General features: G+C 39.1%; 1 protein-coding gene and 1 pseudogene across 1 annotated transcript; both read right to left on the bottom strand.

The window, feature by feature from the left end:
* Positions 1-1,350: 1,350 nt before the first annotated feature.
* On the bottom strand, positions 1,351-2,780 carry LOC122879226 (vomeronasal type-2 receptor 26-like). Its single transcript, XM_044203104.1, is given in 2 exon segments — positions 1,351-1,926; positions 1,929-2,780. Coding segments are annotated over 2 exon segments (666 nt in total). The 5' UTR covers positions 2,101-2,780; the 3' UTR covers positions 1,351-1,432.
* A 347-nt stretch (positions 2,781-3,127) lies between these two features.
* On the bottom strand, positions 3,128-8,231 carry LOC122879370 (annotated as a pseudogene).
* Between the last annotated feature and the right edge of the window lie 5,798 nt (positions 8,232-14,029).

Genomic DNA, 14,029 nt, shown 5'->3' with positions numbered 1-14,029 from the left:
CATAGGATTTTCAGTTATACTAAAATTACTAAATTATTATTATGTGGGGTGTCAAATTCACTCTGTCAAAGTCGATCAAATAAAGTATGTGTTGACAAAACCATTTGATTCATAACAAACTTTGATTTGAAGTTTCATTATTTCAGCTTAGGTCATTATTGCTGTAAATTTATGCAATTCACACTGTCGAGCCAAAACGGCCCAAAATATGTGCTGGTAAAATCATTTGATTCATAGATCTCCAGAAATAATGTTACAGTGTGGATCCATTATTTGCCAGACTGGTGAAATTTATGATATTTTCAGATGGACTGACACTTTGCAACCTAAAGTACAGTAAGTTTTTAAGAATGAAGATGTCGAGTGTCCTGTCATACAGTATATGAAAAACAGTTGTAATGAGTAGTGCATCCCGGTAGCTCACCTCGCAAAGTGCGTTCCATCCATCCAACCTGCAGCTCTTTTCCCCTAAAAATAATCTTTTTAAAAAACACTGAAAACAGTTTTATTACATGCTAAGTGCATGAAATAACATAAAACTTCTGGTAATCCAAACATCAATTGTTGAAATTAGTGGTTAATTAGCTATAGGCCTACTGAATTTTTGAATGTGTACAGTCATTTGTACGTACATGTTTTGTCATGGGGACCTTGCAATATGAACATTACAATTTTTTTTTTAATCTTGGCAGCATTATGAACTGAAATAACATACAACTTTTGGTAACAAATGTGACATGAGTGTGACATCTGTAATCAATTCAAACAATCCATGAATTTAGCGGGGAAAATATTTACTATTAAATGCCAACTCTCCCCTTTTCCACAAGTGGGTTAGGGGTTAGGCTGGATAGTTGAATATAAATTTCCACATCCCACAAGATGGGCCATGAGGTAACAGATATTGTTTTGTTAATGGGCCTCTTGCTGTTGTGGCTGAAAGCGGTGAAAGTGAAACAAAACACTCAGGTTGCGGGCTGTGACACCAAAATGGAACCACAGAGACAGGCTGGGGTGGTGAAAGATCGAATGAAATAATATATCTTTAAGTTAATGTCTCAAATACATTACAAAATATACAAACCATTATATGTAGGCCTAACAATACGTTCTTGTTGCATTTTCGTACTTCTGGAATTGTCTGAAATGTGTTAATTACAGAAACCTGCCGTGTGCAAAATGAAAAAAATGCCTCCAATAACAAGGTCCAAATCTTGGGCCAGTTCAGCTGGTTGTGCTGAGCCTTGAAGTCGGCACACAGTCTCCCTTGCCCAATAGCAAAACCATGAGGAGAAGCCTCAACAATGGCATAGCTCTACTCTGCTCTTCCAACATATCCTCAAACTTAAACAACAGAACAGGTTGTTTTCCAATGACTTCCAAAACCACATATATGACCGTTCCCCAAAACAACTTTTATTACTGTTGGCTATTACCAATGACAGGCGTACTGGACCTTCGTCATCATGGTAACAATAATAAACACATGTAAATGTTGTAAAACAGTCGCAGTTTGGTTAGGTTTAGGTACCAAAACTACTAGATTTAGGCCAAAGCTTAACACCAGAATAGCAAATATCTCCACAGCAACACTGAACTTCCCAGGAGAGCTGACATACGCTGGGATAAAAGTGATCCATACTGCGCAGAATATCAGCATGCTGAAAGTGATAAATTTGACTTCATTGAAATTATCAGGCAGTTTCCGAGCCAGAAAAGCAAGAATAAAACACAACATGGCCAGAAGTCCTATGTAACCAAGTACAGCCCAAAAGCCTACGGCTGAGCCCAGAACGTTGAGTTTCTGCTGTGCAGGCCCAAACCATTTCATCACATTACTACCAGGAAGTGTGGCCCTGAAGGCCATTAACGCCACTATTGTTTTCCCCAGAACAAAAGAGATACAGAGGACAAAGGTGATGCTGTGTGTCGCAGCATGCAGGACTACTCAGAAGGCCGGCCGATGAAGGTCAGAGAACACAGGAAACACAGACTCAAGGAGAAGAGTAGCAGGAAGCTCAGCTCAGAGTTGTTGGCTGTAACACCAAAACGGAACCACAGAGACAGGCTGGGTTGGTGAAAGATAGAATGAAATAACATATCTTCATGTTAATGTCTCAAAAACAGTTCAAAATATACATAAACCATTTAAAATGTGTAGACCTAACAATATGTATGTTGCATTTCCGTACTTATGGAATTGTCTGAAATGTGTTAATTGCATAATCCTGCCCTGTGCGAAATGAAAAAACGCCAATAACAAGGTTGCCATCTTAGGCCGGTTATGCTGGTTGTGCTAAGCCTTGCAGTCAGCACACAGATTTAGTGATGTTAGATTCGTGATCAAATTGTTCTTTTTGAACGACTCTTAAAGAGGAACGAGTTAACTCGATTCGCAAGTGGAAGTGAATTTAAAATCCAGCTCCTGTTTGGTGCATGCGCAGTTGTGCATAAGAGCCGGGTTAACTTCCAACTATATTACAGAATACAGAACCAAAAGAGTTGTGCATGAGTTGGTTCGCTAGTGGCGGGTGAACAAATTGAGCCAGGTAAATGGTCTTCTCATCTATACACAGAGTCTCCCGTTCCCCAGTAGGCGATTTGAGGGGGGAGGGGGGGTGCCATCCCCCTGTTGGACCAAAATCCATCCTCCGTGTTAACCTGCTCAAAAGATACTCTGTAGTTTGTCTCGTAGTGGCGCTTCACATTGCCGCTTAAAATAATCGCCACACTCTTGAGCATACTGGTTTTGAACTGCCTGTGGGAAGATTAAACATGTAAGAGTCTGTCCATTAAAAGCTGTTTCCACTGTCTACTTTTCTCTTTTTAGAGCACGCCATGTGAAATTATTTCTCTGACTCGTCTCGTCTCTGCTCTCTGTGTGTGTGTGTGTGTGTGTGTGTGTGTGTGTGTATCATACCTCACTCACTGACTCGACTTGCAGGTCGCTAAAACAGTGCCGTAAAGGCTAGAAAAGCTGCACAGGTTGAAATAGAAACGCTTCGTCAAAATTTAATAATTCTCAACAATTTATCGATATTCTCTACAGCAGACAGGGGGAAAGAGAAAGTGCGGCAGCAGCATGACAGAAGCCGGGGTCAGAAATTAACAGAGATTGGACCAAAGTGCCCTTGAATGCTCAAAAAAAAAAAATTCTGCTGTTCTCACTTGTTATTTTTCAAATAAAACAAATCTTTGTGCCAGAAAATTACTGTTAATTTGACAATTTAATGTAATAATTATACATAATTTCAGTAATTAGTAAATCCCCCTAAAAAACAAAAATAGGCTACCTTCAGAAAAAAAGGCACAAGGGAGCCCTCCCCGCCCTCCAGCCAGTGGGGGGACTGTGCTTCCTTTGGGTCATCCCACTTGTTAAAAATTAACAAATCGCCTACTGCCTTTCCCAGTAGTAGAAGCAAGAGAAGCAGCCTCAACAATGGCACAGCTCTGCTCTTTAAAAGGGCCAATCAGCTCTTCAGCTCATGACAGGGCTTTATACACGTTTAACAACAAGGGGGAGTTGTCATAGTTGAACTCAAGCCTCAGGAGACCAAAGAACACCATATAAGTTAAGCCAAAGATGTTTTTGTCTGTGAAACTAGATTTTATTCTTTCATTACAATTTTATTAACTGTATTAAATGTTGTGAAATCAGTAAGGAATTAGGTATTGGACTTGTGCATTTATTTATACTGAATTAGATATGCATTGGTTGATAGGATTGTATATTACATTGTATTAAATGCTGTCATCTCAATATGCTATGTCACAAAAGAAATTATATACAGTGGAAAAAGCACTACAGTATTACAATACAAGTCTTCAATAAAATTAAGATTTCTACTTGACAGTCTGGTTAACAAATCATGTAAAAATTATAATGCCACTAGAATGCCTTTGCCACCATATTATTTTAAGTTTTCAGAATAATTTTGGTGCCCCCTCCCCATCATATTCTTTTTGTATTCTTCTCTGGTTTCAGTAAGATAATGTAACATTTTGGAATGAAAATACAAATGAGCAGTCCAAAACTTGACGCCAGAATAGCAAATATCTCCACAGCAACACTGAACTTCCCAGGAGAGCTGACATACGCTGGGATAAAAGTGATCCATACTGCACAGAATATCAGCATGCTGAAAGTGATAAATTTGGCTTCATTGAAATTATCAGGCAGTTTCGAGCCAGAAAAGCAAGAATAAAACATAACATGGCCAGAAGTCCTATGTAAGCAAGTACAGCCCAAAAGCCTACAGCTGAGCCCAGAGCACACTCTAAGATGATTTTATCCTTGAACCCCTTAAAATTCTTAAATGGAAAAGGAGGAGAAATTGTTAACCAGAGGATACATATGACAACTTGAATAAGAGTGAAACCCAGAACACTGAGTTTCTGCTGTGCAGGCCCAAACCATTTCATCACATTACTACCTGGAAGTGTGGCCCTGAAGGCCATTAACACCACTATTGTTTTCCCCAGAACACAAGAGATACAGAGGACAAAGGTGATGCCGAATGCTGTGTGTCGCAGCATGCAGGACCACTCAGAAGGCCGGCCGATGAAGGTCAGAGAACACAGGAAACACAGAGTCAAGGAGAAGAGCAGCAGGAAGCTCAGCTCAGAGTTGTTGGCCCTGACAATAGGAGTCTGCCTGTATCTGAAGAAAATGAATGCCACAACAGCAGTCATGCATGTTCCAAATAGGGAGGCTGCAGTGAGCAGTGCTCCCATAATCTCTATATATGACAGAAACTCTGCCTCCTTCTTTACACAGGCATCTCTTCTCTCATTTGACCAGAACTCAGGGTGGCATCGCACACAGGTGATAGAATCTGAAAAATAATATTGAAGCAGGTGTTAGACTTGCTTAATACATTTGTCTTTTTTTGTCTCTATGTTGAATCTTTTCTATGCAAACAGACACCACACCAGATTACCAGATTACACATGCATAATCTTATGACACCTACATGGCATCATCATGAATTATCTGGATTTTAGTACAAGATACAGTATAGAGATATTATTTATTGTACATTTGTTTTGTTTTATTTCTTAATGACTAAGCATTATATATATTGTTTATTGAAAGGTATTATGCTGTTGCATTTTTCAAATGTCAAACACAATTTCATTCACTCTCAACGCATTTAATGTAGTTTCAGAGAGAGAGATATCAAAACCTCAGCAGATAAGACCAAAACTCTCTAAATGATCTGATACCACAACAGGGAGGTGAGAAAAACTCTAGTTCTTTTTGTAATTTGAGTGAGTTAGCTTCAATGAACTTAATGAAGTCTGAGAATGAATGGGCTGAAAACAACACAGACTGCCCTAATCTTCCCAGGAATTTTCTCATTTTTGATGAAAACAATGACATTTGAGTTATTTTAAGCACACTTGAGTTACATACATTTTTCACTTTGGGGCTTTAGCCTTGATGTGCATTTCTTAGACTGTACACGCGTGTTTAGCTGATTTTACACTTATGTATCAGTATTTGTTTAGGATACTTGATGTATTGATTTTTTGATGTAACAGTATTGATTTTTGGTTTGCTTTAAAGACTAGATAATTACTGTATAATCCCTGTTTTTGAAATCAGATTACAAAACTTTGCCATTTATTAAAATTGGCATGAGAACATGATAACTTTTAGACTTTTGTTTTGTCTTGCATTAAATATTACTACACCTGTAGTGTTGCTTATTTCTCCCTCTGCACATCTTAAACAGTCATAGCAGCAGACAGGCTTTCCTTTCTGCAGAACCTTGCGAGTTCCTGGGGGACATTTCTCACTGCAAACTGACAAAGGCACCTGCATGAACAAAACAACTATGAGAAAAATGAATGGGCATTCACTCTGACAAGCTGTTGTCTTTACAAGCATCTATTATTAATTTTGATGCATTGAAACCAAATATTATGATACAGTAACAATAACTAATAAGTATTACTAATACAATTATAACACTTCAAACAGACTTCAAATAGTCATTAACAATTACAGCGATCACATGGTAGCTTACCTGTTGTGAGTTATGTGCCCAAATTAAAGACTTATTTTGCAGATTCAGCTGTTTGTCTGCAGGTAAAGATGCATCATGAAGACCAACTGTGACAAAGTCCACAATGCCATTTTCTGTTGGCTGCCAGTTAACAATTTCATACTTTGCTGCTGGGTCTCCATTCTCATTAAAGTAAACCTCATCTCCTTCCTTCGTTTTGAACTGAATCTTTCTTATGTGCTGTAAAATCTAAGAAAATATGCATCACTGTAGATCATTATCTGACAAACATTTTCTAAGTGTATTGTCTGAACAGCATGATAGACAGACTGCAACTGTTTATTTTTCAAAATTTAAACAATATTCATTATTAATGTGACTTAATATAAAAACGTAAAAAAGTCTTTGGTGTTCAACTCACCATGAATGGATCTAGCTGCACCTTGTTGTTACATGTTTTATTACAGCTGAGAATACTATGAAGTGCGTGGGCCACAGCATACACTCCTTTATAGACATTGTTAAAGATAGGCATGAGTGACATATCAGTGAAGCTGTTTTGCACTCCAGTCAGATCTTCTTGTCCAGTACATTCTCTCTGATTCCCTGCTGATGATTTTGACTGCTTGAACTTGCAGCTAAATAATGTCTCCCAAAACTCTGTAAAAATGTCATTACTAGATGAATTGAGTGGCTTCACATCCAACATGAACTCTCTCATGCCACTGACATGTGCTCTGGGGATGGACAGGCCTATGGCACCATCCAGAATGTGATGGCTATCCATGGCTGCAGTTTGGGAATCAAAGATCCAGCTCTCACTGCCTACCCACTGGTACCCAGTCAAGTTGTGGTGAGACAACGTGTGTATTAGCACATCCATATCCATGTGTGAGAGGAAAGCGACAATCACCTTCGAAGTGGAAGACTTGATAATATCAATTATCTTTCGTATTTTGTCTGGTGGATCTGTTCTAAAGAAAGAAACAGAGTACTCCAGACAGATGCCCAGCTGCTGGGCGGTTTCTGTGAATGTGGCCATGCCATTGTTGCCATAATCATCATTTGTTCTAATAGCTCCAACCCAAGTCCAACCAAAGTGCTTGACCAAGTGGGCCAGGGCTCTGCTCTGGTAGTAGTCACTGGGTATTGTTCTGAGGAAGGATGGGTACTTGGTTTTATCGCTGAGACAAGCACAAGTAGCAAAGTGGCTGATCTAAAAAAAAAGAAAAAAAGAAATGATATCCCAAGATGTAAAATATAAAACATTTACACAGTGCACTACAGTGCTTTTAAAATCCATTTTGCTATGACCAGCCGGAAGAATTACAGAATGTCATTTATTTTTCAAAAAATAAAAATTACAAATAACATAAATACATTTTTTTTACAAATATTACTTACCAGTGGGATATGAAAGGGTCCAATGACAGTAGCTATAGCCATGCAAGGAGAGGAAGAGGTCTCTCCCATAATGGCCTGCACTTGGGCCGGTCTGGTACAAGGTGCCTCGGAGGGTGCAGATACCACTTCGTTACCATTAGCCAAGGCCAGTGCGACCCTCACGCCTCTGGCAATGGAGCCACAGACATCATATATCTTATAGCCAACAGAGATTCCAGGCAGTAGATCTGTGCTGTTATTAATCTCCTCTATGGCAAAGAGCATAGCCTGGGCATACTGGAACTCTCTAAAATTCAAACTTGAAACAATTGCATACAATTTTGCCTTGAAATACAAACAATAGCATAGTGAATGAGAGCATTTGATGGTCAACAAGGACTATTTCTTTGTTTAATTCTCAGTTTGATAACCTTTTAAAAACTTATTTTGTATCTGTACTCACTTTCTCTTAGATATTTTAAATCTAAAAATAATTATATGGTAAATTTACCTTGTGCATTGCAGTGGCAGTGGTTTGTGAATGTAGGTATCCTGTCTATCTTTCCAACTGCTGTGGAAAGAGAAGATTCCCCCCAACATAATGTCCCCATCCTTAGATAGCTGGGGGTTCTCAGGATCCCCTCTCCGCCTGCACACCAGCTCCTCAGCCTGAGAGACAGAGGCCACCAACAACAGCTGTAAGAGTGCCCAACCCTTCTCTGGCCACCTCTGTGTGGACGTCATACTGTCTAAGAGAGCTAAACCACTGGGTGGCATCACACGTACCTTAATGTAAATCAAAAGCTTGCACTGATAGTTATACATTTTGGAGCAGCATAAAAAATAATAATAGAACAGCAATGTTTTATCTCTGTGGACCTACAAGGTGGGGCATGAAGGGGGAGGTGCCCTCAGCGTTTTGAGTTTTACAATTGATTTTACAATTGACAAATTGAAATTTAAACAACAATCTGACTAATTAAGCTCACTGAAATGACCCACAGCCGTGCAGTCTTGTTAAAAATGCATTAACTGATTTTTTGTTGTTGTTTGTTTTGGTTTTTGGGGCCACTTCAGGGCAGTGCAACAAGCTATAAACACAACATTCTCTCCTTGATAAAGTTGATATGGGTATCGTGTAAGCAATCCCACATGGTAGCTTATCTACATGTCAAGCAGACACAGAGCAATATTGGCATTCATTTGGTGTCGTGTTTGTGTCCACCTGATGAAGTCCAATATTCACTTTTCTTGCGTTGTCCTCATTACACATGGTGTGTATATTTTAACAGGCAGCTAAACACCTTTCCCTCATCAGAACTCTGAAGACGTTATGTGGTTGCCAACTGTTTTATTGACAAGAAGAAAGGATGAAACTATAAAAACTACCAAACTACGAAAAAATATTTAAGGTTAATTGTTACAAATAGGCAAATAAAAGGTGTAACGTTAATTGCACAACCTCAGAGACAGGGAATACAGTACCGAAGTGGTTTTCATTTCGGGTTTGCCCCCTGGGATCCTGCGCTAATTAGCTAACAGCAGCTAACAGTTACAATTAGCAGCAGTTAGCGGTTATATTAATAATAATAATGGATTACATTTATATAACGTTAGCGTTTTATTTTGATACCCAAAGTGCTTCACAGTGAAGGGGGGAAACTCACCTCAACCACCACCAATGTAGTTAGCTAACATTACTTTAGCAACAAGTAAAGCTATCTATCCATCAGGAAACTCCATAAATCACCTTGGTACTGTACTCTGTCGTCAAACTGCCCTCATACCATTACTGACATATTTATGACAAGTCCAAATGGTTCCATTTTACTTGAGGTCAAAGGAATTATTCATGACATTGTTATAAAAGCATTTGACAGCGTTATAAAACTTACTGACGTCTTTATGACAAGTTCAAATGGTTCCACTTCACTTGAGGTCAAGGGAATTATTCATGACACAATTATAATGGTCTCATGACAGTCGTTGTCAAAACCAAGCACATGTGACAGTACAAAGTAATGTAACACATAAAGCTAAATAGTTTCTTTAAGTTTGATAATTAGGCTTGCTATGGCATGTTTATGACAGATTATGTTTTCTTGGTTAATGTCAAGCTGTCATGACAAGACTTTTTTTTTTCTTGGTTAATGTCAAGCTGTCATGACAAAGACATTTTTGTCTCGGTTAATGTCAAGTTGTCATAACAAAGACATCTCAAACAATGTCAACTTTGCATTAAAAGTAACGTAATTGACCAAATGACACTTAATGACAAAAGTCATAAACCTTCATACAGACTCCTTACCATGTCATGGTTATGACGGTGTCATGTCAGTCTTGGGAACCCACCTTCAAATAAGTGTTACCCATGGTCTTATAACATATCACCATATTATCATTATATTAGTTGTCCCAGAAGGTATTGGAGAGGTGTTGGACTTGCCATCACTGATGCTTAAACATTTCTGAGGTAACAAACTCATCCACAGGAGCAAGAAAAGCTTTCCCTTCTGCATGAGAAGAGCAGCCATAGTGAGTATGAATAAGTCATCAGGGTCTGTTGACACAGGAACAAGGGGCCTGGCATTTATAATGGCAGCTATGTCTGCCATGGAGGTGACAAGCACTTCATGGGTCTTTTTGGTGTTTTTGAGACTGAAGAACATGGAGTCCAGAATTTCTCTAGTGAGACTAATCATCCTTTCATTTTTTCCTTTGCAAAATATCACATAATTTATGAATATTAATAAAAGTATTGATATTATCAAATTATTAATATGGATTAATAATTACGGGGTACCACCCTGAGATCAGGGACCAATAACGAAGCGTGAAAAATAGTCTCAACAGTGGCTGTCCACTTAGAAATGTTGATATTTAATGTACAATCTTACATTAATGATAGTGGACAGTGGAAGGTGAGTCCAAGCACTGACCTACACAACCAGCTGCTATTGCAACACAAAATAACCCCAGGCAACTGCTCTTTAAAGGTACAATAGAGTTTAACTTTAGCACTGATTAATAATCAATAACTTCAGCCAACAACCACTATCATCTATTCTAAACACAATGAGCATAAAAGAATCAGCAAGCATGTAAAGTGTGTGTGTGGGACAATAGGGAGGGGTGAAAGCGAAGAAGATGGCAGACGTGACCATGGGTGGTCATCACAAACAGATCCAAAATAGTGGGTAGGCCCAAGAAACTCAAACAAAGGAGGAAAGCCAAAATGATGGACACGATCGATTCGTCCTCAAGATGCCGTGGAGCGTAGCTAGTTATGCTACCACGCTATCTAGGTTGTTTGAGATGTGTGTTTAGGTGTGTATATGTACGTGTAAACATGTGTGGGTTGGTGAAGAGAAGAGAGAAAGAAAAGCACACAGAGTAAGGTACAAGATATCTCAAAAGCTGTGGAAAAGCACAATAGCTGCCCCTTTATCACAGAGGAAACCAGCAGCGTACGTTCATTTAACAGCCGTGTTACTGGACTTTAGTCTGATAAAGCACAGTTATTAGCTTCCACAGTGGCTACAAACTAACACAGTTAAATGGCCCAGCAGCATGACACCGACACACAATGGAACGATCTAAGCACGAAAACACACAGTAGAACAGGAAACGGCAGTCCGTTACTTTCCACAATAATGCAAAACACAATTCACAACAAATGAAGCTTTGATGAAATAACACACAGTTATAAAATCTATCTCTGCACCGACACAAGCCTCTTACTTGAGATCACTCTTGATAAGCGATTTAATGCGTCAATCCGTTTGGATTATCCGGTGGAGTCCTCTCAGGCTCGGATGCTGACATTGCCTGGGTCCTGCGTTGTTGTCAGGTTTAATGGTGAAACTGTTCCTTCAGGAAGCAGCGGAGGGAAGCAGGTGTCGACTTTTAGTGGGGAGAAAGCGGGGCTCAGCGGTTATCCTTCTCTCTGTAAAGAAAAACAGTAAATTTGTATCTTCCTTCTGCAAGCAAAGATTGTTTTGTGGAGTTTAACAATAAGGATCCAAAAAGTGTTTTAGCAAACACAAAACGGTCTTTTGCTGGTCCAGTGAGTTAAGACCTTCCTAAGGGAAATTAAATTTCAACACTGAGCGCCTCCTGAAGTAACCAGAGTTACAGCAATTGACCAGTGTGCTCTGCTTTTATAGAGGTGATGAAGTCTTGGCCAGAGCGCCAGGATTTCCTGCGCTCCTGTGGCGGCTCATCCAGTGGGAATCTAGGGTTTGGATTTAACCGAAATCTCGTGCCCAGGTGTGAATTAACGGCTCAAGGAGGTTTGGCACTCTTTCTATGAGTTCACAAGCAATGTGCACCAGCCAAGTAAGGGCACGGATCAGTGATCTCTAAGAGGAGAACTTGGTGAATCGTTGGGAACCAAGTTGTCTGGTACAGGTTACAGTTTTCAAGGAAGATATGGCCTGATGTCTGTATCTGAATTGGGATCAATACGATTGTAAGTGCACTCAGGAGGATTTTGGTTTTGGGCGAGCAGGAATTTGGTACCAGTGAGCCAATTGGTGTGCACTTTTGGGAAAATACTGTGTCCAAATTGAACTTTTTGGAAGGTGTCCCATTACATCTGGTGTAAAAGTAACACCGCATTTCAGAAAAAGAACATCGTAGCAACAGTAAAATATGGTGGTGTTAGGATGATGGTCTGGGGCTGTTTAGCTGCTTCAGGACCTGGAAGACTTGCTGTGATAAATGGAACCATGAATTCTGCTGTCTACCAAAAACTCCTGAAGGAGAATGTCTGGCCATCTGTTCGTGACCTCAAGCTGAAGCGAACTTGGGTTCTGCAGCAGGACAATGATCCAAAACACACCAGCAAGTCCTGAATGACTGAAGTCAAAGTCCTGACCTGAATCCTATTGAGATGGCATGACCTTAAAAAGGCAGTTCATGCTCAAAAACCCTCCAATGTGGTTGACTTACAAAAATTCTGCAAAGATGAGTGGGCCAAAATTCCTTCACAGCGCTGTAAAAGACTCATTGCAAGTTATTGCAAACGCTTGATTGCAGTTGTTGCTGCTAAGGGTGGCCCAACCAGTTATTAGGTTTAGGGGGCAATCACTTTTTCACAAAGGGCCATGTAAGTTTGGATTTTGTTTTCCCTTAATAATAACAACCTTCATTTAAAAACTGCATTTTTGTGTTTACTTTGTGTTATCTTTGACTAATATTTAAATTTGTTTAATGATCTAAAACATTTAAGTGTGACAAACATGCAAAAAAACAAGAAATCAGGAAGGGGGCAAACACTTTTTCACACCACTGTGCATCTTTTCAATGTCTACAAGACAGACACTACATGATTACCAGATAATAAATTGATAACCTTATGGCAGAAGAGACCAAAACTATCTGCATGCTTAGATACTACATGCTGTCCCTTTCTTGGCTTTATGCAGGTAAAGATGCATCATGAAGACCAACTGTGACAACATCCACAATGCCATTTTCTGTTGGCTGTCAGTTTACAATTTCATACTTTGCAGCTGGGTTGCCATTCTTATTCAAGTAAACCTCATCTCCTTCCTTTGTTTTGAATTGAATCTTTCTTATGTGCTTTAAAATCTAAGAAAATATGCATCATTCTGTGTTAATACTGCTGTGCAATATATTCTGTTTTCAGTTTAATTTATTGATATTTATTCATACTCTATTACTGCTGTGCAATATCCTCCGTCTCATTATAATCTTAATAAGCTACACTTAACTTGACAGTTCATGCACTATTAATTTATACCGTATTATTACCATGAACCGGTAAACCCACTTTGTACTTCACACTTATTTTAATTTTATACTTATACCCACTTGGCACTTAATTTATCTGACCTGTATTATAGTGTATTATATTTTTTGCTTAGTACTTCTATACCTGTGTGCACTGACGTGATAGTGAGCTGCAGTAACAAAAGAGTTTCCCCTCGGGGATCAATAAAGTCTTTGGTATTCAACTCACCATAAATGGATCTAGCTGCACCTTGTTGTTACATATTTTATTACAGCTGAGAATACTATGAAGTGCATGGGCCACAGCATACACTCCTTTATAGACATTGTTAAAGATAGACATGAGAGACATATCAGTGAAGCTGTTTTGCACTCCAGTCAGATCTTCATGTCCAGTACATTTACTTACTGGATTATTATTATTACTGGTACAAGGTGCCTTGGAGGGTGCAAATAATACTTCATTACCATTAGCCAAGGCCAGTGCGATCCTCACACCTCTGGCAATGGAGCTACAGGAATCATAGATCTTATAGCCCAGAGAGATGCCAGCAGTAGGTCTGTGCTGTTATTGATCTCCTCTATGGCAAAGAGCATAGCCTGGGCATACTGGAACCCTCTGAATTTCAAACTTGATGCGGACAGTCATAAATAATTGAAATTGCAAATAATTTGTCTTTGAAATAGAAACAATAGCATAGTGAATGAGAGCATTTGATGGTATTAATACACACAACATGGAACATGTCTTAGTTTGATTTTAATTTTTTATTACTGTTTAGTCACTTCCTCTTAGATATTTTAAATCTAAATATATTTCTATGGTATAATTTACCTGGTGCATTGCAGTGGTTTCTGCATATAGGTATACTGTCTGT

Source organism: Siniperca chuatsi, linkage group LG7 (assembly GCF_020085105.1).
Source record: "Siniperca chuatsi isolate FFG_IHB_CAS linkage group LG7, ASM2008510v1, whole genome shotgun sequence".
Classification (NCBI taxonomy): domain Eukaryota; kingdom Metazoa; phylum Chordata; class Actinopteri; order Centrarchiformes; family Sinipercidae; genus Siniperca; species Siniperca chuatsi.
This window is presented reverse-complemented; position numbering and strand designations above follow the sequence as displayed.